The sequence below is a fragment of the Carassius carassius genome, chromosome 38, assembly GCF_963082965.1.
Source record: "Carassius carassius chromosome 38, fCarCar2.1, whole genome shotgun sequence".
Taxonomy (NCBI): Eukaryota; Metazoa; Chordata; class Actinopteri; order Cypriniformes; family Cyprinidae; genus Carassius; species Carassius carassius.
In genome coordinates, this window is record NC_081792.1 from 24,706,332 (window position 1) to 24,733,318 (window position 26,987).

Genomic DNA, 26,987 nt, shown 5'->3' on the forward strand with positions numbered 1-26,987 from the left:
GATGAAAAACTGACTAAAACTTTAAAATAAAAATAAAAGTGTAAAATACAAAAATAACATTTCTAAATATAAAAACAACTATAAAAGTATTTTAATGATAACCCTAACCCTACAGTAAATCTTAAACTTAAATGCAAAACATCTTGCACCATTTATGCTATGAACATGTATGATACCTTAAATTATTCAGTTTGTTGAGGAGAAGTGTGCTGTACTATATTCATTCAGTCAGACCTATCCAACTCAATTTTTTTGAATTTCTGTGAATTGAATTTGATAAATTGTGGTAACAATCTATTAACATTGGCTCAATAAGAAATATATTGAGCCAGTGGAATTTGTTTACTGAACAATTTTGTTGGTGCAATTAAATATTTTACATTTCTCACTATTTCTCACTGTCCCCACAAATAAATAAATAAATAAAAACAGAAATACATTAAACAAAATACAGAACACAGACCAAAAAGAGTTGACATTTTATCACTTCACTTTTATCACTTCACTTGTTTTACAAATCCATTCAGTATTTGGAGAAAATACCTCATTTTAAATAAAGAAAAACACTATGCCAAACACAAAAATGCATAACAGGATGTCTTGATGTGGTGAAGAAAACTTTCAAAAGTGGCACTGCATAGGTTGAAAAAAAGAAAAATAAATCTCAGTAGATGATCTAACAGTGTTTTACACATAAATGACATGAGAAAAATAAACCTATAGGCTGTCAGCAGATAACTGTAGAGTAACCGGGGAAACATGATTATGAAACCAATGAATGCAAGATTTTGCAATTCTGCATAAAGCCTAATGCCTGCATAATGCCTAAATAACTTTATACAGGAGACTTTATACAGGAGACAGCTTTTGGAGAATAATTTCAATGCTCAATACTTAGCATAACATCTTAAAATTTGTGACTATGTATATCTGTCTTATTCTGGGATTGATAGTCGATTTGCAGCTGATTCAATTCTGATCGCTGTCCCATGCATCCACACTTAAATTCACCGTACCTACAGTCTTTCTCAGGTGCATGTTGTGCATGTGTATACAGTTGTTTGGATGTAGGACTTATGTAGGTTATGTAGGATGTAGGTTTTTTACTTGCATGAGCACTATAAAATATGTTCAGTGAATATAAATGTTTAATTTAAATTTGAATTAAAATAAAATTAAATAAAAAAATTTCATTTATGCATTTAGCAGACGCTTTTATCCAAAGCGACTTACAGTGCATTCAGGCTATCAATTTTACATATCATATCATATCATGTGTTCCCAGGGAATCGAACCCCTAACCTTGCGCTTGATAGCGCAATGCTCTACCAATTGAGCTACAGGAACAATTTGAATTAAATTAATAATTAAATTAAATTATTATTATTAAATTAATTTGAACTAAAAACGTTAAGATATGATTACCACAATGCATCGTTTTGTTGGGGATAATTATTTGGAAGTCATTTCTTTGAGCCAGTATGCATTTGTAAATTTCCAGAATTTTTTATTTTTATTTAATTACAGTGTAGGAAACATTTTATAATCACTTATTCATAACAACCACATGGCAAATGCTAGCAGCATTAATAGTGAAGCATCGTTATGGCAAGTTTTGCATGTGTAGCACCATAAATTGCACTAATATTGTTTCACTGGAAATTAAATTGGTCGAGAGACGCACACTTGTTATTTCCCTTCGGAATTAAAATGTCACAGAACATGATATAACTGTTAAGTCAGCATGCATATTAATTCAGAATGAGTGGTGTGGGCGAACAATACATACTCTCACAGTGTGCAGTGTGTTTTGACTATGTACAGTATAACTGGATTTAGGTTGATCTGTAACCCCTCTCATTCTTTCTGTTTCCCTCAAGGGCAGGGTAGGCCATGCCATTCGGCTGTTTGAAACCTGGAGAGAAGAAGGACTACAGCAGTCCAACAGAGATCACAGACAAATATGATCTGGGCCAGGTTGTTAAATCGTAAGCAAAATGTGTTTTTGTGCAATCCTTTCCATTTATTTTTGCATGTAATTTGCAGAAGTTGTTCTTGAATGTACTTTTTTTTATGGATAAAGTGCAGTCAGTCAGCAATTATCACAAAATATATCCAGACAGGCTCTTGAATCATCCCAAAGGGGTTTATTCTGTGATAATCGACTGTTAATCTCTCTAATTATAATGCTACTTACCAAATAAATAAATAAATAGATTTAAAATATTGATTTGATTATGTGAGTCTATGGAGTGTTAAGGGATGCATGAAACTTGTAGATTTTAGAAAAGTTATAGAAACTGTTTTACCAAATTATGTGACTGACCAATAAGAATAGAGATTTCAAGCTGTGTATAAAGACTTTATACATTAAGTTAATTTTTGTGTGTACTATTCCTTAATTTCACTCTAAATTCTAATGTAATTAGTGCAATAAAATCACTTTCTTCTCAAGGGAGGAGTTCTGTGAGATCTTCAGGGCAAAGGATAAGAACACACTGAAAATGTACACCTGCAAAAAATTCCTGAAGAAAGATGGAAGAAAAGTGCGGAAGGCTGCAAAAAACGAGATTCTCATCCTAAAGATGTGAGTTACACACAGTTTACTTTTTAAAAAACCCTTCACAATTGTTTTGTAGAAATTGACCTTCTCTGCTTTCCTCAGGTCTGCTCTTTGATTTGATTTGATTTAAGTAGAATCATATTTTTATAATCATAATTTTCATTCACAAAGAATGATTCTTAAAGCTTGATTAAACACTGTTGTTCCTCTAAGATGATTTGTGTACTGCAGAAGCTCACTTAGTCAAATCCTCTTTGTGCTGAGTTAGATTGTTGTCATGTTCGTGACTCCAAAAAGTGATTTTTTAATCCAAATATGTTTATGTAAACTTGTAGCTACTGTACATAATCTTGATTTTAATAAGTTTAGTCGCACAAAGATTTGAGGTTTTGTAAGAGTATTAAACATTGTTTCAGTTTCAAATCACCCATATAATATAGCTTGCAGATTGTTTTTTTTTTTTGTAAAAAGTGAAACCACACAGTGGATTTTAACAAAAAAGTTTCTCAACTATTTGGAGCAATGTGTAGCTTATGTTCATTATTGAAATTTTCAGTCCTCTCAAAAGAAGGAAAGTACACAAAACACATAATGATGCAACACATTTTGTTTAATACAACAAACATGTCAAAGCCTTAAGATATTACATATAAATGCTTTGCACAGTGTATAATGCATCTAAAAGGCTGATCTACTGTGAGCGGAGTCATCAGAGTCACTGATGTCACTTTGATTTTGCAGTGCTACGTTTGTGTCCCGCTCACAATTCACAACAGCTCATGAATAACACATAAAAGAAATGTCTCTTTTAGAATGAGAAGGTTTTTTATGGGTTCACCTTTAGTTCCCCTCACGATTGCTGGGGAAAGTGCACATTAATGTCTTCAAAGCATAATCAGTTTATTCATTTCTTAATGTAAAAGTTGGCTGGCATAGCCACCTGAAACTCTTCGTTATAGTGTGCATGTTACATAATGAATTAAGTAATACGATTACACATGCTTGAATGTAATACGCTTAAATGGAAGCAAACATTCAGTTCATTTTGTTTTATTTAAATACGACTTTTTCATTAAAAAAATTATGCGTTACAAACACTCCAGTAATAAGCCAACAACAACAGTGGCAATGAAAAAAACAAAGCATACATGCTTAAATGCTGATTTGAACACATGTGATGCAGCCACAGAACATAAATGATTATACTGACATTTGTTGTTTAATTAAATATGATTATAGCGGATATAGGAATCCATGTGATATGCAAATAGTAGGAATGCAGGCGTGCATGACTGGCGTTGGATGACTCTGCGGTGACAGATGGGGCACGAGTGTGGGGTTGATGGCAGGCCGGGATAAATCTGGGCACAAAGCTACATGTGTATCAACCTCCTGTGTGCCACAAACTGTCTCCTAACTGACTGTCCATCTCTCCTCCACAGGGTGAAACACCCCAACATCCTCCAGCTGGTCGATGTCTATGAGACCCGGAAAGAGTACTATCTTTTCCTTGAGCTGTAAGTCCTGAAATCAGTTTATGATTATTATTTTTTTTTTTTTAACTACAGTTAACTACATTCAATAATTTGTACCAATATCAGTTACATTTCTTGACACCCCAGGAAAAAAAACTAATTTACTGTCCAGCGTACTCATATTAAATATTTTAGTGAACCATTTATAAGTTCAATATTACTGCAAATTATTAATTATAATATGGCCTACAAGTATTTTCAAATAAATGAAACATTGCCTCAAAAAAGATAATTAAATTAAAGTTATCATATGTGTTTTTGTATTTAGAGTTGTATTTGATGATTTATCATGGTTGTTTGTATACTTTGATATACTGTAGTATGATATAGTGAGAGTATGGAGCTGGTACTTGAGGAAAAAACACCTGTTTGGTACACTTGCTGATATTTAAGGGCCAAATTATTTTTTTATTTCTGATTGCTTGTAATGTAAATCAGTGAAACAGTTCAGCAGACTACATATATAAAATGCATGTAAATATCAAATGACACTATATATCTCAAAATAATATGTCTCAATAATATGTATTCATTTTAAACAAGCATTTGAAAGCAGCCACCTGTCTCTCAGGCAGCATGCTGGTAACGAATGCAAAGGGCAAAACATTGACATAAAAACTGCAAAAAAATAATAAATTCTTCAGGCAATGGTTATTTGGCAAAAAAAGGTTCTCTTCAATTCATGTTAATACTTACTTCAAGAGGCTAAAGCTGCAGCTGCTGTTTCCTGAGACATAACAGAAATAAACCCTGTACTCAGACTGTCCTAGCACGATTATACTGCCTCGTTCTTGTCACATTCCTTCCTGTCTGTTTGGATTTGCATTCATTATTTTATTGCCTTGTCCCTGCTGTATGCTGTATGGGACTGGTTGATTTGCGTCTTCTTCACCTGCATGATCAAGCAAAAGCTTTTGAAGGGGCCAACGTTTAAACTCCTGGGGTCGACAAAGGTGCCAGTGGGATCACTTGCATTTCTTTCCTGACAACAGCAAAAAGAACAACGCAGGGTGTGAATAATTCATAATTGTTGAGAAAAAGCAGCTCAGCATGTTGTGTTTTCTTGCAGAGCCACAGGTCGGGAGGTATTTGACTGGATTCTGGATCAAGGCTATTATTCTGAGAGGGACACTAGCAATGTTATCAGACAGGTGATGGAGGCAGTTGCTTACCTGCACAGCTTGAAGATCGTTCACAGGAACCTAAAGGTATATCGCACAGTGCCCTCTGGTGGTTCATAATTAATCAACTCCTAGAGACTGTGTGTTACCTAGAGACTTGCACTGAAACACACAATTCTGTTTTGGTTTATCTATATATCTATATCAGTCTATATCTGTCTATCGCTTGCTCTTTGTATATATTTATATATATATTTATTATCAAATTCTTCAGTAAATTTTCTTATTTAGCATCAAACATCCACAAAAGTTATTAGCTTCTCAATTAAATAGTTTACTTAATTTGATTTATTTATACATATTTTTTTGCCTATAGGTATATCGTGCTTTGTTTTAAGCATAAATCTACCAAACTTTAATGTGGTTAATGTCTAAAATACTAAAAGGCAATTTGCCAACTGGAAAATAAAAATATTACACTATTTACTGGAAAACAAGGAAAAAATACTTTATTATGATTTTTTTTATACAAAACCATGGTGACTAGTAGCTCTTACCATAGTCAAACACACATGCTTACTGACTTTGCAAACAACGACATGTGTCTATACATTGTGCTATATCTATGTTTAATACATTTACTAATAATAAAGTATATTATTCTTGTTCAGTAAATAGTGTTTCTTAATTTTTGCTCTAGAATGTTACTTGTTTTACATCAGTTGTCTGATTTGAGAAAAGCATCATGTCATCTTGTCATTCTCATTCCCTCTAGCTTGAGAATCTGGTGTATTACAACCGACTGAAACATTCGAAAATAGTCATCAGTGATTTCCATCTGGCAAAACTGGAGGATGGACTCATCAAAGAGCCCTGTGGAACCCCAGAGTATCTGGGTAAGAAGCTCTTCAAAACAGGAAAACCTCTTTAAACACTCATGGGGCAGATGCAACAGATGGAACGACGACAACAACAAGATTACAGCGAGAGCAAACAGAATTTTCTGTTGACATGGGCATGCATTTTTAACTGTGGTAATCAGAATATGTTTCCATAAATGATTTTTCCTTGTCCATTTTTTTTCTACCAGCCCCAGAGGTTGTTGGGAGACAGAGATATGGCCGACCTGTGGACTGCTGGGCCCTTGGTGTGATCATGTACATATTGTGAGTGTATTCTTCTATAAACCAAAACCAGGATCTCATAGTAGCTTTATTTACAGACACCATTTAGCTAGGCTTCCACAGCCAGACTTTTCATAATCATTGTGGTCCACATAGTTCCTTTTTCTAGCCAAAAACCTCCCACTCTGACTAGAATGAGCTGTCTGAGGAGTAAATGTGAAACTGATAATGCCATATTAATAGATCAAAATCATTTAATTCACAGTGTTTCTGCAGTTTCCACAAAATCTGTACAATAATAAAAAAAAATGCCAATATTGTACAAATTTTATGTGCAAAATGCATGTCAGTGAGCTGTGTGGGCATGACAGTACCATTACCCAGACCCTTCTCACAGTTTGTAATGAATTCCCACATCTCATGCACAGGCTCTCCGGAAATCCTCCATTCTATGATGAAACAGATGATGATGACTATGAAAACCATGACAAGAACCTCTTCCGGAAGATTCTAGCTGGAGACTATGAGTTTGACTCACCATACTGGGATGAAATTTCAGACTCTGGTACTTTTACTCAAGAATACTGATAAAACCTCACATGCTTAGTGGAGCACAAATTTGTCTTATGTAAACCTTGATTTTAAAGACATGACATGACAGTTCAGACAGTTATTTACAAGTTAAAAGTTCCATTTTGTCTATTAACAGCTAAAAACTTAGTGTCACGTCTTATGGAGGTGGACCAGGATCAGAGATTGACTGCACAAGAAGCCATCAACCATGAATGGTACTTATAGTATCAATATACCTGACAATTACTTGATATATTGGCATTCATTACTATTGCTTGAAAGTTTTGGGTGTGAAATACATTACAGTTCAAAAGTTTGGGGTCAGTAAATTTTTTTATTATTTTTCAAGTAAGTCTTTATACTGCATTTAATAACAGTAAAAAGAGTGATATTGTGTAAAATATTACAATTTAAAATAATTTTATTTTCTAATTTAATATCCAGCAGTCATTGCTCAAATATTAAACAGTAAGTTCACCCCAAAATGAAAATGTCACGTTCGGTGTTATGGAAAACACAGGAGAGAGAACCAATTGCGAGTATGTCTTTAATAAGGGGTAATCCAAAGAGAATACACAGTCCAGGCAGGGTCAAAACCGGTAAATCCAAACATAACATAAACGAGGCAAGGCAAGGCAAGACAAGGCATTGACGGACATGAATTAACGTTTAACACTAAACAAGGACTCCGTGACTAAGACTCAGACAGACCAGGTATAAATACACAAAAGGATGATGGGGAAACAGGAGACAGGTGGGGAACAATCAATTAACTAAACAAGGAGGAAGGTGACCAAATAAGGAGACAGGAAGTGATAAATGATAAACACTGTGGGAACTGAGGACACCTAGTGGAAACCCAGGGAACACAACCCAGACACTGTGACAGTACCCCCTTACTAAGGAGCGGCTCCCAGACGCTCCAAGACAGACACAAAACAGAGACCAGGAGGGAGGCGGACAGGTGGAGGCTCAGGGGGAGGGACGGGGGGCCAGACTAACAGAAAGGAACAGGGACCGACATTAACACAAAAACAAAAGGAGAAAAAAAACAAAAAACAACATGAAGCCCCCCAGGGCGGAGCAGAAGACCACCACACCCTTGTGGTCAAGGCCAGAGTCCTCCAGGGCGGAGCGGAAGACCACCACAACCGTGTAGTCAGGGCAAACGCCCCCCAGGGCGGAACGGAAGACCACCACGTCCGTGTGGTCAGAGCGGAAGCCCCCCAGGGCGGAGCGGAAGACCACCACACCCTTGTGGTCAAGGCCAGAGTCCTCCAGGGTGGAGCAGATGACCACCACGCCCCTGTGGTCGATGCCGGAGTCCAACAGGGCGGAGCAGCAGACCACCCAGTGACTTGACTTAACTCTGAAAGTTCAACGGTGACTGGCCCTGACTCTGGAGAGGTCACTGGCACCTGACTCGACTCTGGAGAGGTCACTGGCCCCTGACTCGCCTCTGGAGGGTCAACTGGAACCTGCCTCGACTCTGGACTGCCTGTGGAGACTTGAGACGCCTCGGCTTCGGGCACCGCCTCTGGAACGGACTCGGGCACTGCTGCGGTCACGGCCTCGGGAGCGGCCTCGGGCACCGCCTCGGGAGCGGCCTCGGACACCGCATCGGGAATGGCCTCCACCTCGGCATCGGGCACCGCCTCGGCCTCCACCTCGGCATCGGGCACCGCCTCGGCCTCCGAAACAGCATCGGGCACCGCCTCGGCATCGGGCACCGCCTCGGCCTCCGGAACAGCATCGGGCACCGCCTCGGCATCGGGCACCGCCTCGGCCTCCGGAACAGCATCGGGCCCCGCCTCGGCCTCCGGAACAGCATCGGGTCCCGCCTCGGCATCGGGCACCGCCTCGGCCTCCGGAACCGCATCGGCCTCCGGAACCGCATCGGCCTCCGGAACCGCATCGGGCACCGCCTCGGCCTCCGGAACCGCATCGGGCACCGCCTCGGCCTCCGGAACCGCATCGGGCACCGCCTCGGCCTCCGGAACCGCATCGGGCACCGCCTCGGGAACGTCCTCTGGGCTTTGAGGAACGGTAGACGCCTGTCTCCTCCTCCTCCGCCCTCTATTTTGGCGAGTCGGTGACACCTTGTCTGGAGACTCAGGCGTTGAGTTGGCCATCTTGTGCTGTGGTTGCAAGCTGGCGGCCATCTTGTGCTGTGGCGCTGGGCTGGCGGCCATCTTGTGCTGTGGCGCTGGGCTGGCGGCCATCTTGTGCTGTGGCGCTGGGCTGGCGGCCATCTTGTGCTATGGCGCTGGGCTGGCGGCCATCTTGTGCTGTGGCTCTGGGCTGGCGGCCATCTTGTGCTGTGGCTCTGGGCTGGCGGCCATCTTGTGCTGTGGCGCTGGCTCAGCAGCCATGACGTCAACCGTCTTGGGAATCTCTAGGATCTTGGACAGCATAGCGAAATAGTCCAAGAATGAGTCAGCGGCCCTCTTGGGGCGTCGGCGCTGAGCTGGCAGCCATCTTGCACCGTGGCGCTGGACTCGTGATCGCCTTGGGTTGTGGTGCTGTGTTGGTGTCCATCCTGCCTCGTGGCGCTGGACTAGCGGCCATCATGGGCAGTGACGCCACTGTGGCGGACGTGCGCTTCCTCTCTCCTCTCCGTCCGCCATGGTGAGACGGTGGCTCTAATCCATCCCACACGAGCCCCGGGTCGAAGGGCGGCCCTGGTTGAGAGCGGTGCTGAGTATCCTCTCGACCACTCCCTCCTCGGCGACCTCCTCTGGTTCCCCGGAAAACCACCAGGCGAGTTCCTTCAAATCCACTCCTCTCCCGCACTGTGGCTGGGGAGGAGACATAAGCCGACATACCGCTGGCTCTTGCAGTGACGGAGTCCTTCTGTCACGTTCGGTGTTATGGAAAACACAGGAGAGAGAACCAATTGCGAGTATGTCTTTAATAAGGGGTAATCCAAAGAGAATACACAGTCCAGGCAGGGTCAAAACCGGTAAATCCAAACATAACATAAACGAGGCAAGGCAAGGCAAGGCAAGGCAAGGCAAGGCAAGGCAAGGCAAGGCAAGGCAAGGCAAGGCAAGGCAAGGCAAGGCAAGGCAAGGCAAGGCAAGGCAAGGCAAGGCAAGGCAAGGACATGAATTAACGTTTAACACTAAACAAGGACTCCGTGACTAAGACTCAGACAGACCAGGTATAAATACACAAAAGGATGATGGGGAAACAGGAGACAGGTGGGGAACAATCAATTAACTAAACAAGGAGGAAGGTGACCAAATAAGGAGACAGGAAGTGATAAATGATAAACACTGTGGGAACTGAGGACACCTAGTGGAAACCCAGGGAACACAACCCAGACACTGTGACAGAAAATTACTCCATGATTTACTCACCCTCAAGCCATCCTAAGTGTATCTGACTTTCTTCTTTCAGACAAATACAATCAGAGTTTTATAGAAAAAAATGTCAATGCATTTGTACAAGAAAAAAATCCATATTAAAACTTTATAAACCGTAATCTTGAGTTTCACCACTCAAGTACAGTGCATAGTACAGTTAACTGCAGATAGAGATTTAGCCGTGTGGAGTACTTAAAATGATAGATTTTTGCACTTTATTTTGCTTCAAAATCTCGACCCCCTTTCTTAAAGAAAATAATGTCAAGAAAAAAAATCTGACCCCAAACCTTCGAACAAGGGAATATGTGACCATGAAGCACAAAACCAGTCATAAGGGTCAATTTCACAAAACTGAGATTTATACATTATCTGAAAGCTGAATAAATAAGCTCTCCATTCATTTATGGTTTGTTAGGATAGAACAATATTCGGCAGAGATACAACTGTTTGAGTATCTAGAATCTGAGGGTGCAAAAATCACCTTTAAAGTTGACCAAATGAAGTTCTTAGCAATGCATATTACTAATCAAAAATTAGGTTTTGATATATTTACGGTAGGAAATTTGCCCCAGTGACTTAAGGCTTAAGGTTTTGTGGTCCAGGGTCACATAAAATAAGCTTTCTTTTACTGTTAAAGGATATCTGGAAATGCTGCATCAGACAAGAACATCAAGGAAAATGTGTGTGCACAAATCGAGAAGAACTTTGCTAAAGCTAAGTGGAAGGTAATTTCTAGATGACGTTTACTCTTAAAAATGCTTGTGTGTTAGTAAGTTGAGTTTTTCCAATTTAATTCTAAACTATTACCTCCCTGTAGAAAGCTGTACGGGTCACAACCATGATGAAGCGTCTCAGGGCACCAGAGCATCAGACAGCAGAAGCAGCAGCCGTACCAGGTGCACCTAACCCTGCAGCGGGGGCTCAGGAAAACCCTCAAGCTCCATCGGAGGCCTCCACAGCACCATCAAGTACCGCTGAAAGCAACTCGATGAGCACAGAAGCCCCTAATGTGGAAGCTCCCAGTGCTGAAGCAATGGCTGCCACCGTCCAGCCACCAGCTGAGCCTGTTCTCCATGCCCCAGATCCCGAACGGCCTGATCCAACATCACGATGCAATGGAGAGGCTTTATCCCCCCTGCCATCGGACACAGGGGAGGAACACAGCGGTTAATCTCGCTACCTCTCTCCCACCTGCGTTTAGATCCCGTTCATTAGCATGCTAATACTGATCCCACAGCTCATAGCATTAATCTCAACATGCTCTATCATGAGCCGACTTCTAAAACCTTTCCCATCAAGCATCTGTTTTCTATTGAATCGCAAGCTGTGTGACATGTATCGAAGGCTCTGGCTACTTTAACTTTGCATAAAAGAAGAAAAAAGCTGTTTTCTGCTTACATTAAGCCGAGATTGAAAACTTCAGCACTGATCTGCATACTTGTTTTAGGTTAGATTATCAAAGCAGGCCTCATTTTATAAAGTAACTTTTTTTTTTTTTGCATTGTGGTTAGTTAACGTCTGTCTTGAGCAGGAAGTCAGGGGAGCATAGATACACAGCTTCATGTGCAATGTAAAGTTTCTGTAAATAGCTTCCTAACCTCTGTAGATTAGACGTAGCCAAGAACAGTATGCTTTTTCAAATCTGCTGTTTATGACACTTCAGCTTCAGCTTTATGTGGACATTTCATGTCTTGATCAAACACACACTCATGCAATGCTGCCATCAGTTTATATGAAAAATACTTCAGCAGCAACTAAGGCGGCTAAATTCATCTTGTTATGGCATTTGAATGGTTGAGACATGTGGCCCAATAAATGGAGCAGAGTAGGTAAACTTAAGAAATACCTCAAATCTGCTTGGTAGCTAGCCACATGAACAGTGGAAAAACGAATTTGTTCTCATAATGTATTATATACTCATTCCCATACACTGTACATGTTTTGAGTAATATACCTGTCCATTTTAAAAGTACAAAGCCATGCACAGTGAAATTAGTTTTCAATATGATTTCATCTGAAGCATAGATGTACATAGATAAGTTACAGTGGTTATACTTTGAGACTCTTTCATTGGGTTGAATATTTACTCAGTCATTATATATAGATATATTTTCTTGGTATCTCCCTCTATTAATCTATAATGCAATTTGAATATATTCTGAGACATTTCATAGACTTAAACATAAAATTGTACAAATATAAATTATAGATTTTCTTTTTAGATTAATCCAGATTTTTTTGAATTGCAAATATGTAACAAGTATCAGATATTTACTTAATCCTGTTAAGTCACTTTTATTTAAAACTCTTATACAAAACAGATTATGTCAAATTATTATATCATTTATCCAGCCCCCCCCCCATACAAATTTTCAAAATACAGGCACAAAAATTCAGATTACAATAACAAAGTTCTCATTTAGTAATCCATAAGTACTACAGGAAATAATTTTTATTTTTGCACTTTCGGTTTCATCATTGTGAAGTCAATGACTTCTTGAATGGACCTTGATTAAATGCCTGAAATAAGATCTAATATTTTAAGATTTTAAAACATCAAGCCAAACGGGAAAATTTACTAATCTGCTTTTACAACTTTTGTGTTTATACTCACATTCTTGCAAACTATTCTAACTCAAAAATTTCACATTTTAAAGATTTAGACTTTTAGACTGAAAAAAAAGTGTGACCTCTGTGTCGTTTGTTTATAGCCTTACTTTATACTTCAGGGGTGTATTCCAGAAAGCACGGTTAACTTACCGTCAGCTAAACCCTCCATTGGTTGATAAACACCAAACCATGCGTACTCAAGGCATGTGGTTCCAAAAACACGTCCAGGAGCAAGTTCATTAAACTCAGAGTATGTTCCTGATTAAGACTCAAGACATTCTCAACAGAGCGACAAATCGACGAGTCACTATGGAAAAGGACACTAAGAAAAAGTGCGCTGTGCTGTTTCTTTCTTCTTCTTTTGTTCAATGGTCGTTTATATCCGATTTTGGAACCAAAAGCTGAGGTTATCCGCTCGCGTATCCTCAAAGATACCTGGGTATGTCACATAACCTGCTTTTTGTAATACCCCCAGGTGAATGTATTTAGGTTTCAAAATTAACAAAACATTTGTTTATTTGTGATTATCTTGATTAAAATGTGTAAGAATCATAAACGTATTAGTCACAGAGCTTATTTTCTGCAGTAACCTAAATTCTATAGGCTGTTTGTCAAGGGAACCAGGGTGATGATAACTTAATGATTATCCCTGCAGCACTCTATATTAGGTAGATTCTGCCTTACACACTAATAATCTTTAATGAGTCTAGCAGTATTAGCCAAACCCCTAGCTCTAATGGTATAACATTTTAAGAGGTTGTTTTTTTTTTTGCCTTTTACTTATTTTATAGAAATGTCTGCTGTCAGCAACAGACACTCCATCTTTAACAGTTTTATACAGATCTGTCTCATTAAACATTCACACTTCACTAGTGATTGGTGTTTACTGTCACTCAGGATGGCAATACTGATTAATTTCTTAGTTGTTGCGTTCTGTAGTAAATGTAAAACTCATTTTGTGCCATCATGATTTGTACATGAACAGGTTGATGTATACATTATACAAACATATTTCTAGTTTAGCACAGACAAATGGCAGGTGATGTAGGATTACAAGAGCTTGACGAAAGCAAAAAGAAACGGTCGACCTCTTAATATGAGCAATAGTCTACAACTGCGATACTGTGATGCTACTCTCAATGTCAGTGTCTTTGTGAACACTCAATTTCTGATTGGCGTGTCCTCTGTTGAAGTTGACAATAGTGATGTCATACAGGAAGGGTGAGAAGCTTCTGACTTAAACAGGTCAGATGAAGTCAGTGCACCTATTTTACCATTATTTCGAGCCTATCTTACGGGTGAACAAAAACAGTGACGTTAGTTTCCCCTCCAGTGGCCAATGATTTGTAATTGTGCAGTGGTGACATGCTGTAATATTCTAAACATCACAGGAGTCAGTGGAGGATTGACTGAAGAAGGCCTTGATATGCAATTATGCTGTCAGTGGTCTATTGATTTGAAGATGATGCACAGCATGGGTTGTGTGTGTGCTGTCACAGGTTTATACTGAAGTGAGCTATGATATACATTAGATCTCACATGTGTCATTGTCATATCTTTAACTTCTCTTTGCTCTTATAAAATATTTCCTTTCTAAACATCTGTCCCGTACCTTTATTTGTTCTATTTACCTTGAAACTTTAAGATGTTTTTTATTTTTGTCTTTGATTTAATTTAGAAATACTTACAGCTCATACCGGTAAAACCTAAAATACAGTAAAGAGTGGTAAGTTTCATGTAAGTCTGAAAAAATAAAATAAATAAACACTTTTATAGCATTCATGTATACCGAAACCGCAACTAGATACTGTGTTATACAAATTAAAAGCAATTTTTTTTAAATAGTGCTTCACTATTGCCTTTGGTGTTCGATGTCTGTTGATTTCCTCATTCTCTCTGTTCTTCTCAGTGTGGTTGACTGTGAACCTGTGAATACACTGAGGACTGGTCTCTCTCCACTTTAACCTCTGTATTCTTCAACTGACTTTAAAGCTTTCAAAATAAACATCCTGAATGATCGTCTATTAGTCATACTTTATTATATGTTGCATGGAGTCAAGTACAAGAATGCGAGACTATTGAGATTTTAATATTTTGTAAAAAATCTGAAAGAACGCCACCCACCATGTTATTTGTAGACAGTATATGTATATGTAGACAGTTACATTAACAGCCTTGAAATAGTTTCTGTATGCAGACAGATCATCTGCAAGGGCTGAGTGAGTGATTATTTGGCATAGAGGGACATTATGTCAGTCTCAGCTTTACTCAAAGTTATGACTTTCTTGACACTTTTTCTCAATGTCAATGTCTATTAATATTTGCCATGTCTGTACTTGCCATGTACTATGAGGATAAATGTTAGAGGGAGAAAAAGTGGAAGTGAAGAAATACAGTTTGACTTGCAAAGTGGGTCTTGTATATGGCATTGGGAGAATGGAAATGTTACAGTGAATGGCAAAATATGAATTAATTCCAAATATCATATGCACCAGTGCCAACCTGGGCCTCCAATATATATAAACTGTTTTAAAATAAAAACATCAGATTAAAACAAATTAATAAGTAAACAGGTAACACGTTTTATAAAGAGAAAATTAACAATTGGCTAGGTTAATGCATGTTGATGGGTTAGAAAAATGAATACAAACATCTCATAATGGGTAGACACAGAGCTCTCCCAAGACCTTTGCAATAAGATTGTTGTGCTACATAACAATGGAACTGGTTACCAACAGATTGTTGCAGCAAATTGTTTATGTACTTGTTAAGTAATTTATTTATTTTTTGTTTTTGAAAAAATAAAACCTTTTTGATACTATTCAGAGGATAGACAGAAAACAACCAACCAAAAATACCTTTGCAAATAAAACCAAACATTTTGACAGAGCATTGGTCATACACAATAGGTTTTTACATTTTTTATCAATAAATAATGAGTTTTGGACAAAGTATTCCCTTTGCTTTTATTCTAAAACCAAGGAAAACATACAGACTTTAGAATTTATTTATTTTTATAATTGAAACCTATAATTTCAGTGGCCTACTCCTATGCAGTGCATCAGAAAGCAAGCATTCTAGAGGCTTAGTAAAGATTGCCCCCTGCTGGTTCAAATCATTTAGTACACATTTGATCCTTATATTAGAAATTCAGCCAGACAATAAGTGCACAAAGTTCTCTCTGTAGATAACATTTTAGTTTCGACCCAATGCATCCCTTCACCTCAAATTAATGAATGAATGATTTTATTGTCATTGTACAAGTTGATTGAATGCAATCCTTTGGGTGCACAGTGTAACAAAAAAACATAAATCAATCTAATAAATAGTACACAGGTGACAGGATCTGTGACACAGCATTACACACAGAAGTCTCACATTCAACAGAGTTGCACGACTCATTCAATATTTCACAAAATGATCAGTTATGTTATTGCAGTATTAAAATATTCTGTTTGTTCGGGTTTTCAGAACCCTTTACCGTCTGCCCGAAGGTAGCAATTTAAAAATAGAATGTCCTAGACAAGATGGATCCTTGAGAATTTTTGGAGCTTTCAAGAGTGACATTATATGAAAGTCTGAGGATGAATTGACAATTATCATCAGCATCTAAACCACTTTAAAGGATGTTTATAATGACATCAGAGTCTGTGCTGGCCATTAATGTCCTGTCCAGACCACGAAACGTCATAGACATGATGTCCTGCACACTATTCACCCTACATTTGAAATCTTTCGCTATAATCTAGTGCCTCTTCTCAAAAATCTGAGATACTCACTAATAATGGCATTGCCAGCAATCGCTTCCTGATAATAGTCCCTGATCTCACACTGATAATACCAGCAAATGTCTCTGTCCTTCAAGACTGATCAAGTTACTTTAAAAGTGTTATTCCACGCTTTCATTTCTTTCCACAGTGTTACACTTCTTAAAACATCTGCTTGGGCAAAACATAATCGATAAAAGTTATTCTGAAGCTTTCATGTGAGACTGATAAAGAGGTTTTGAAACAGTGAACAAAAGACTTTGTAAGCATGAATAGAGGCCTTTCCATAATAATGACAGCCTATGATGGCATGTTGAAAGGATGGCACTCCTTCCCCCTCTGAGATGGGTCGGGAAGATAAGCATGTGGGTTTCTGAGCCATTCTATCCTTAATGTGTTCAGCTATTCACTCCGATAATAATCCATCACCCGGTGGGTGAGAGCAGCCAGTTACTGCTAAGACTGCGCCCACCACTGGCACTGAGACACCAGACGCAGGGAATGATGGGAACTATCAGATAAGACAGAGACAGAGGTCTGTCTGTTGGGGGAGACACAAATGGGACAAGAGGCTAGTGATGATGGGATCTTGTTCCACCTAAATGTGATGCCCATGATAATGCCCGCTGTGCCCAGAAATCAACAACAATGCAGTGACAGGCAGTAGTGCTGGGTGTCCTTACTGGAAATGATATTTAGTAACTGCAGGTCACAAGTAAAGCCACTGAGAAAACTACAGTACACTCAAGTGCTGACAAACACGAAAAACGGATGTCAGAGCTCAATATACTTCAGTCAGAGTAGTGCCCTATTTCATTTGTTTCATATGTTTACAACCAGCTTACAAATGCAACATGTACGGGAGACAACATGGATGGTCAAGTAGCAAAGAAAGTAGTTTATTCAACGAAACATCATAATTAAAAATGTTCAAACAATCAGTAGTCAGTAGTGAAAGCATTCATGAAAGGGGACTGAAAGCTCAAGGTCTGAAATCGATGCAAACAAAATAGATGTTAGAAATACTATTCAATAACAGCCACTCAGGCAAACACAGTCACATCATAGCCAGTCCACCACCAGACCCTCAAAAAATACAGGCCCAGCACTTACTGGGACATAACACTTAATAAAACAGTTTTGAAAGTTGTGAAAATTTGCTGATTTAGGACCTTCATCTGGTCACTAAAGACTGTAAGTCTGTCCATCACAGACACGTTTTCATCCGCGTAAAATTCTATCTGGCATCTAAACTGATTTAACTCACACGGGAGAGGGGATTTTAATCTGACCTGTAATAATCCTGTTAACCATATGACTTCCTTCCTTCTTTTCTTCCTTACAACACACACACAAATATCTAAAGCCCAAAGTATGAGAGTAATGCAATTTCAATTATCTGTGTGTATGTGCTGTACATATGGAAGAATTGACAATAAAGCAGACTTTGACTTTTTGACTTTGACTATACTTCACACAAATGCTTAGCATGAAGGCAAACTCTCAGTTTTCTCAAACCACGTTTGATAGCGTGCCCCGGCACAGACTCTCGACACACGCGCACTAAAAAGCATCATACTTGTCTGCACTATTTCTCTCCAGAAGTTATTGCAGGAAAAATGCTTTTGTACTCGTTTAAACTTGAGTTGTGAGTGTATCTTAAACCTCTTACACAAACATTCGTCTTCTTGTTCTTCATCTTCTTCGGTTTTATGGTGGCCCCAATGTTAAGGCATTATTGTCACCTACTGAGTTGTATGGCAAGCCATTTTGAATTCTATTCATTAGCAGGTTTGCCTGTTGCCTTTCAGGATATAAATTCTTGATAGCAAGAATAATTTTACAGGATGAAATGTAATTCCGGATAATAAAAATTTGATTTCTACGAGTGGGAGTGCTGGTGATGACATTTGTGTCAATAAACCGAAATTTAAATTACAGAAATGTATAGAGTTTTTCGTCAATACACTGGCAGATTTTATATTTATTACTATTAATATTACTATACATAGGCCTACAACAAGAAACAAGTGAAAATACACTACACAATAAACAAGGCTACACAAAGAAAACCCTTAAAGTAAGTAAATTTTATTTATATAGCACATTTAAACACAGCGTAGCTGACCAAAGTGCTGAACAGAGTATTAAAAAAACAATAATAATAAATAAATATAAAATAAGAATAAAACAACATGGAAGACAATATACTAAAAACACAGTACTAAGATTAGATTAAAATGCCTGGGAGAAAAGATATGTTTTCAGCCTCTTTTTAAAAATGATTATAGAAGGTGCTAGATGAATATCCAGTGGCAGCTGATTCCATAAGCGAGGGGCAGCAACTGAAAAAGCTCTGTCGCCCTTGGTTTTTAAACGTGATCGAGGGACATATAAAGGATACTGATCAGCAGACCTTAATGATCTACTAGATGAATGTGGGATAATAAGTGGGATAATCTTTTAAATAAGAGGGGGCTTGATCATTAAGAGCTTTAAAAACAAACAAAAGAATTTTAAACCGAATTCTGAAATGGACTGGGAGCCAATGGAGCGATGGTTAAGATCGGGGTGACATGGTCAAATTTCTTTGCTCTGGTTAACATCCTTGCAGCTGCATTTTGAACCATCTGGAGGCGATAAATGGTTGACTGAGGAAGGCCTAAATACAAGGAGTTGCAATAATCTAAACGTGATGTGATAAAAGCATGAATGACCTTCTCCAAATCTTGAAACGACAAGAATGATTTAAGTTTAGAAATAATCCGTAGCTGATAAAAACTATATTTAACAACCAAATTTATTTGCTTGGTTAAGCATAATTCAGAGTCCAAGATGACACCTAGGTTTCTGACCTGAGAAGAAACTGATGGGAAATGATTGCCAAGTTCCTTAATAAGCCCGTTTCTCAATTTCGGGGGACCAAAAACAATAATTTCAGTTTTAGCTTCATTAATTTGGAGAAAGTTATTTTTTAACCATTTCTTGACATCATCAAGACAGTCCATCAACTGTTGAATGGAATCAGCAGCTTTCAATGGGATATGAAATGAAACATTGTGCCCTCTAATGATATTCCCTAATGGAAGCATATATTAGTTAAAAAGGAGCGGGCCCAAAATGGAACCCTGAGGGACACCACTAATAATAGGAGCTGAAGAAGAGAAAAATTTGCCCAATGATACAGAAAAGGACCTGTCTCTGAGATATGAAGTGAACCACTGTAAGGCAGTACCCTTGATACCAATCAAATGCTCTAAACGCCAAAGAAGTACATCATGATCAACTGTATCAAATGCAGCTGTAAGATCTAGTAGCATTAAAACAGCATTTTTACCAGCATCAACTGCAAGTAAAATATCATTAGATACCTTTAACAAAGCAGACTCTGTGCTATGATAAGCAGTGAAACCAGATTGAAAAGGTTCCAATAAATTTGCTGAATTTAAAAACAGGATCAATTGTTATTGCAGGTACATCTCATGAAAACAAGTTCTTATATCTTATGTAGTGTTGTTTCTCAAGTGAATTTCTTTTCAATAATTAATTTGATATTTTACTGGAAAGTAACTTACTTGGTAGGGAGTGGTTTGCCAACCATAAAGTTGCTGGATTTAGTCTCAAGAACAATCTTTCTGCATCATGAACATGAGACTTACTCCAGAGCGATTGTTACGGTAATGTACTGTAGAACAAAATCATCTTATAAATGCACTTAATAAATTATTATGTACGGTTAAGCACATAAAAAAAGGATAGAACAGTAAACATATATGCAAAGATTACAATCACATCAGCAAAAACTCTTAAATATAGCTTCCATGTAGACGTCAAAGAATGTTCCATTGACGATCCACAAGCTCAGGTTTGTTGGTCTAAGCTCATATGAGATGCTGCAGTAATCTCACATTACACTAGCTCCAACGACACTATAAATGAACAGTGTATTTTAGTCTGGTTCTCGCACAAAACAACATCATATGGAGCACTTTAATGCCACTGCTATAGTACTGGTCAATCTGGATCTGGCCAGTTCCCACTCATTACATATATGCTGTACAGCTTTTGTAATTTTTGCATTTAAGAAAAAAGTCATGCAGGTTTGGAATGACCTAAGGGTGAGTAAATGACAGAATGTTTCATTTTTGGATAAAGTTGTTTGATAAATCTGCATTTCTACTGAAATACCTTCCCCAAAAAAGTATTTGATAAAAGAATCAACTGATGAAGAAAAATGAACAGTTGAATTACTATAAAATATAGAGCTTTAATTTATTAGTTAGCAACAGCAAGAGGGGAAAGAAAATCATTTACACAATTATTACAGTAACATCACCTGTGCATTTAGTCTCAAACTGATGACAAAATAAAAACACAAACATTTCTAAAGACACATCTTAAATATACCAAGAAATTGTACAACCATATTCTCTCAATGTAAGACACTGCTTCATACTGGTTTTGGGGCCATGTGGTGCTTTGCAGGAATAGAAACAATACCATTAACTGTTGAGGAAACAGTCATCATTTTAAGGTGAATAGTTGTCCTCTGTTTTGCCTGTGTAAGCCATGCAGAGGAAGACCGTCAGCCTTCTATCCAACACTGACCTGACCATAAAAACATATGAACAGAAAGAACTGCAACGTAGCTATGTTTCATTTCGTTATTACGATACCACTACATAAATCATGCACACAACGAAAAACCAGCTTCCCAAGACTTCGAGTAGTTTAAACCTGTGTGAACACATTCTGAAAATGAATGTAGCTTTTGTCATATATCAGGATGTGTCTTTTATAATATTGCAGCATTCACCAGTTTATCTAAATGAATTTTTAGGCTATGAGTCATAATCTCACAAAACAGTACCAGACCATATTTCACCTCTGCCTCTCTCTCTCTCTCTCTCTCTCTCTATGTGTGTGTGTGTGTGTGTGTGTGTTTGTAGCTTAAAAATAGGTCCTTGTTTTAACTACCAATAACAGTTTTCGTTCATAATGAAAAAAAAAAAACATATCTCATTCAAATATGTAAATTATTTAAATAATATTTAAATAATATTAGTATTTGTTCATCTAGACATGTTATAATTTGAAATTATCTTAATACCGTAAATAAAATAAAATATTGGGGGAAATTTGATTATATGAAAACAATTATTTAAATGAATAACTTAATTAATGGGAAAAAATTATGGATTAAATTTAAATTAAAGGTAATGTATAGATTTATGAAAAAAAAAATACATTTAAAGGGTGAAATATGACCAGGACATGCTTTCACATTTGTGCATTTATGGAATCATCGTGCTGCAAGTTGTTTTGTGCTTTTAGTCTTTTCAAAAGTGGCATAAAAAACAATAAAAGCTTACTAAGAGCCCTCATAACTAGATTGAGTCCAGTCACAAAAAAAAAAAACTGTGCCATGAAACTTGATTACTTTAAACATTTGCGCACCGGAAACAGATGTGTCTGCATATAGAGTGACATTAGGAAGACAATATGAGCTGGTGTATCATTGTAACCAATGAGGGACCAGAATGCACTTAGGGGTGGGACTAGTGGTGAGGAGCATTATGATGTCAGCGTGTCCTGCCCGCCTTTTCCAAATGTCTTTCTGTGTGAAGAGTCCAAGGGGGAACAATTGCTCCCAGTCGCTCTTTCCTTAACCATCTCAGTTCAACATAGTTCATAGTCTATGAGTTTATGTCTATTTATAAATGAATCGGCAATGCCCGAATGATGGAAAATGAAGATTTCTCTTTCTCTGTTTGTAGTTGTGACAATAAAAATAATATTACAATAATATTTGCCCGTTAGGTACTTATACACAAAGAGCCTTTTTCTATTTAACCCTCTCAAGTCGATTAACGCAAAGAAATCCACAGAATGGTACTATATACAACCTACAATAAATACTGTGTATGATATCATCTTTATCTGCTAAGAGGGAATTCCGTTTGTTGCTTCTGAAGTTTGTTTCATTTGATGTTTTTTTTTTTCAGGTTTTACTCTTTTAGAAGTCTTTCCTATAGGACCGGGGGGTGGAAACCCCCTCATGTCTCCTCTTCATCCCCGTGATGTCTGCGATTCCGTGGTTTCTTCTGTTCCTTCAGCTCTTTGAGATCTTGGGCCTTGATGACCCCCGTCAGCGGGTCTCCGTACTGCCAATAGTCCTGGCAGTATTGGTTTATGAGGCCCATCTCAGGCTGACTGAGGATGGTCAGAAGGTCTTTATACTGTCCAGAGCTGGGGGTCCAGGTGCTGGATTGGAGCGAAGAAGCCGCAGGACGGCCCGTTTCCACCAGGATGTTGTTGACGGCCTGGTTGGTCAAGACCACCAGCTGAAGTTTGACCAAGGTGTGCTTGAAGTTCTTCTCGGTGGCTGTGCAGATGTAGATGCCAGAGTCTGAGGACTGGAGGGAAGGCAGTAGTAAGCCTTGATCTGTCTTTAACACGCGCCCATCAGTACGGACCTGAAGAAACACACAAAACAGCCATGATTAATAAAATAGCAAACTTTGGATGTATCATTGAGTCTGCTTATTTATTTATTACATTTGCACTGATATAAAATAATGGTTGGCCGACACCATATGATATGATATGATATATATATATATATATATATATATATATATATATATATATATATACAGTATATATTACAATCACATAAAAATTATGTGTAAATATACTTGTTATAAATATTGTTTTTTTATTATAAATTTAATTCTATAATTATTCATTTACAATTTAGGTTTTTACTACATACTATATATAAATATTAACAAAAATATATATGTAAAATCACATGTAAAATGATATTAAATTTAAATAAAGTAGACTTGATACTATATTATAATTTAAATTATTTACACACACACACACACACAATACATTGCATAAAATAGTATAATTACATATATAATTTTGTATATTTTTTATGCAAAAAAGTTTTATAACTATAAAAATATAATTACATTACAGTATTATACAATTTTTCTTCAGTAATTATACTATATATATGTGACCCTGGACCCTGGTCTTAAGTCACTGGGGTATATTTTTAACAATAGCCAAAAAAAACATTGTATGTGTCAAAATTATCGATTTTTCTTTTATGCCAAAAATCATTAGGATATTAAGTATAGATCATGTTCCATAAAGATATTTTGTAAATTTCCTTTCGTAAATATATCAAAACGTGATTTTTGATTAGTAATACGCATAGCTAAGAATTCATATGGACAACTTCAAAGACAATTTTCTCAGTATTTAGATTTTTTTTTCACCCTCAGATTTCACATTTTCAAATAGTTGAAATTTGGCATTTATACATACATATATATATGTACATATATATGTGTGTGTGTGTGTGTGTATGTGTGTGTTTGTATTTAAAAGGTAATTATACTATGTACAAAAATATTTAAAAATATATTTTTGAATTTAAATTTGCATATACAAATATTTTTTACAAAATATTGCACAAAACAATCTACTTAAAAAAAATCCTTCATGATACAGGCATTCAGCATCTGTCTAAAAAGGATGATGCTGAATTAAAAAAATGCTAATATCGGCTCATCCCATTATGGTCACTGGCATATTATGCATCTATACTATTTATTTATGCATGTATTGTGTACATGTGCGTCCTCACCTCTCTCCTTTTATCGCTGTTGTCTCGGTGGAGATGCCATTTAATGACAGCGTGTGGTGATCTGGCCTGGCACTCCAAAAACGTGCTACTGCCCTCCACCCCATACTGCACCATCTCCAGAGTGTTCTTATTAGCTGGACAACAAGAAAAACACGTCACTTCTCACTTATATTAACACAGCTCTTGAGCGAGAATGAGAGCTGGCCATGAACAGTTAGAGCAGAGCCAGTAGAATGAAAGCGGTGTCAGTCAAACTTCAGGAATGTAAATAAACTTAACGCTACAAAAATCAGACCAGAGCAGAATGAGGTTCTCTTACGAGAGCTCTCTCGTACTGCGTCTTAGCTAAGACGCTACGGGAAAAGTCTCTTTTCACGAAATACTGAAGCAAAAAATTATCCTTAATTTTGTATTTTTGTAAAGCGCATTTGCAGCAGTACACAGCCATAGGCGAGACGGCTCGTTCGCTCATTGGCTTGTTCTGCGGCAACTGCACAGCCTATCGAGCGCGGGCTGATGCAACATCAGACCAATAAGGGCGCTTCACGCCCTTCTTGCCACTTCCCGCCGAAACGGGTGTGGCCCAACCGATAAAAGGAGCTCGAAAAGGCTGACTCACCTGATTTTTCATCTCTTCAGCGAAGCTCACGCATCGCTGGATCACGGAGGAAGCAAGCACCGTCTGAGAAAGCACATCAGCAGGACGAGCCATTCTGAAGCTGCTGGCATCGCCGCCTTCCATTGCCGTTCCTGCTGCGCTATCCGGCGCCTATATCCTTTCAATCCTGTTATATACAAGCTGTTCTTTATGTGTGTGTGTGTGTGTGTTCGCCCTGCGACACACACTCGTAAAAGAGCTCGCGTCTTTTTTAAGATGCCTTCCTGCGGCTCGTCAGAGCCCCACTCAGCGAGGGAGACCGGTACGTCATCTGTGTCTCCTGCCTGGGTGAAGATCATGCAGCGCTCGCTCGCTGACGGCGGATGCCCCCACTGCGAGCTGTTGCCATGGTGACTCTGAGGACTCGCCTGGCCTTTTTCTCTGAGCCTGCATTCTCCGCTGCGCTGAGGCGCCGTAAAACCATCGCTTCCAGCGGATTCTGCTCAGAAGCCCAGCAGACGAGCTGACATCGAGAAGGAGCCGGGGCGAATGCTCGTGTTGGCCGCGATGAGTCTCGGCCGCGAGTGGTTTGCACCAGCGCCCCCCCCCCCTCTCGTTCCCGGCTGGATGGTATTTCCCTTTCGGATGAGCGTACTTCTCAAAGCCCGCCTCATTTCTTCCTGAGCTTCACGAAGAGGTGGCGAAGGCTTGGAACGCTCCATATTCAGCACGAACTCGTTCGTCTGTCTCACTAGCATTCTCCACACTGATGATGCTAAAAACAGGAACTACCACTCACTTCCGCCGGTGGAACAGGCGATAGCGACGCACCTTTGTCCACCCTCTGCTGGACGGCGGCAAAAGCGGTGTTGCCATCTAAAGCCTCCTGTGTGACGCTGCGTCGGCACTACTAACGATGGCTGCTTCATCGAAGCGCAGGTGTACGAGTTCCGCTGTGGCCGAGCTCTCACCCAAGCGCGCCGCTGTTTCAGTTCCAGGAATTGTGACTGTCTCAGCGTTTTCTGCAATGCGCAAGCCTGCACAGTTGCCCGCTTGCCTGCACACAAAAGCCGTTATCACAACAGCTTCAGCAACGCAGCTCGAGACCCCCGTTCTCGCTCTACTGGCCGTCGCCCCGCGCCGCGGGGACCGCGGCAGAGGATTACGGTGAGGCCGGGAGCCCCGAAGCCATCCTGGGAAAGCCATCTACGCATGCTGCATGACGCTGCGTCGGCACTACACACGATGGCTGCTTCATCGAAGCGCCGGTGTACGAGTTCCGCTGCGGCCGGGCTCTCACCTAAGCGCGCCACTGTTTCAGTTTCCAGAGATTGTGACTGTTTCAGCGTTGTTTGCAATGCGCAAGCCTGTACGGTTGCCCGCTTGCCTGCACACGAAAACCGTTATCACGGCTACCCAGATATTTCCCGAAAAAGGTGTAATTTCTGGTGTCCCGGCCACGGCCGATGGTGCTATAAATGTAGTGACGATGCCCACTGCTCAGTGCCCATCTCCGCATACAAGCACAGCCCTTCACACAGGGCTCGCGCCTATAAAAGCGACTCAAGTCGATCACGCGCACTACATAGTAGACGTGCCCACTCCTCAGTGCCCACAATCACTATGTCACACGCGTCATGTGGTTTCTGTAAAAACGAAACCCGTGCACGTTCGTCCGGCCACGGCCGATGGTGCTATAAATGTAGTGACGATGCCCACTCCTCAGTGCCCATCTCCACATGTAAGCACAGCCCTGCACACAGGGCCTGCGCCCATAATGTCGACTCAAGTCGGTCGCGCACACTGCATAGTAAACGTGCCCACCCCTCAGTGCCCACAATTACTATGTCACACGCGTCATGTGGTTTCTGTAAAAACGAAACCCGTGCATGCTCGTCCGGCCACGGCCGATGGTGCTATAAATGCAGTGACGATGCCCACTACCCAGTGCCCATCTCCACATGTAAGCACAGCCCTGCACACAGGGCTAGCGCACATAAGATCGACACAGATCGGTCGAGCGCGCCGCATAGTAAACGTGCTCACTTCCCAGTGCCCACAT

The 26,987-nt window shown here is 39.3% G+C and overlaps 2 protein-coding genes across 3 annotated transcripts in view; one reads left to right on the forward strand and one right to left on the reverse strand.

The window, feature by feature from the left end:
* camkvb (CaM kinase-like vesicle-associated b) overlaps positions 1-13,450 on the forward strand; it is a 50,024-nt gene extending 36,574 nt beyond the window's left edge. Inside the window, exons 2-11 of one of the 2 annotated variants that reach the window (XM_059529752.1) lie at positions 1,886-1,988; positions 2,456-2,587; positions 4,006-4,080; positions 5,168-5,306; positions 5,995-6,115; positions 6,310-6,385; positions 6,772-6,908; positions 7,053-7,131; positions 10,922-11,009; positions 11,102-13,450. In XM_059529752.1, the coding sequence (XP_059385735.1) occupies positions 1,894-1,988; positions 2,456-2,587; positions 4,006-4,080; positions 5,168-5,306; positions 5,995-6,115; positions 6,310-6,385; positions 6,772-6,908; positions 7,053-7,131; positions 10,922-11,009; positions 11,102-11,455 (1,296 nt within the window). In that variant the 5' untranslated portion in view covers positions 1,886-1,893 and the 3' untranslated portion in view covers positions 11,456-13,450. Of the gene's footprint in view, positions 1-1,880; positions 1,989-2,455; positions 2,588-4,005; positions 4,081-5,167; positions 5,307-5,994; positions 6,116-6,309; positions 6,386-6,771; positions 6,909-7,052; positions 7,132-10,921; positions 11,010-11,101 lie in introns of both variants that reach the window. The other variant, XM_059529751.1, reaches the window with a different exon arrangement.
* An 8,451-nt stretch (positions 13,451-21,901) lies between these two features.
* LOC132119617 (semaphorin-3F-like) overlaps positions 21,902-26,987 on the reverse strand; it is a 61,504-nt gene continuing 56,418 nt past the window's right edge. The window contains exons 17-18 of the mRNA XM_059529738.1: positions 24,328-24,461; positions 21,902-23,137 (exon numbers count right to left, since the gene is read on the reverse strand). Coding sequence (XP_059385721.1) covers positions 22,718-23,137; positions 24,328-24,461 — 554 coding nt within the window. The 3' untranslated portion in view covers positions 21,902-22,717. The remainder of the gene's footprint in view (positions 23,138-24,327; positions 24,462-26,987) is intronic.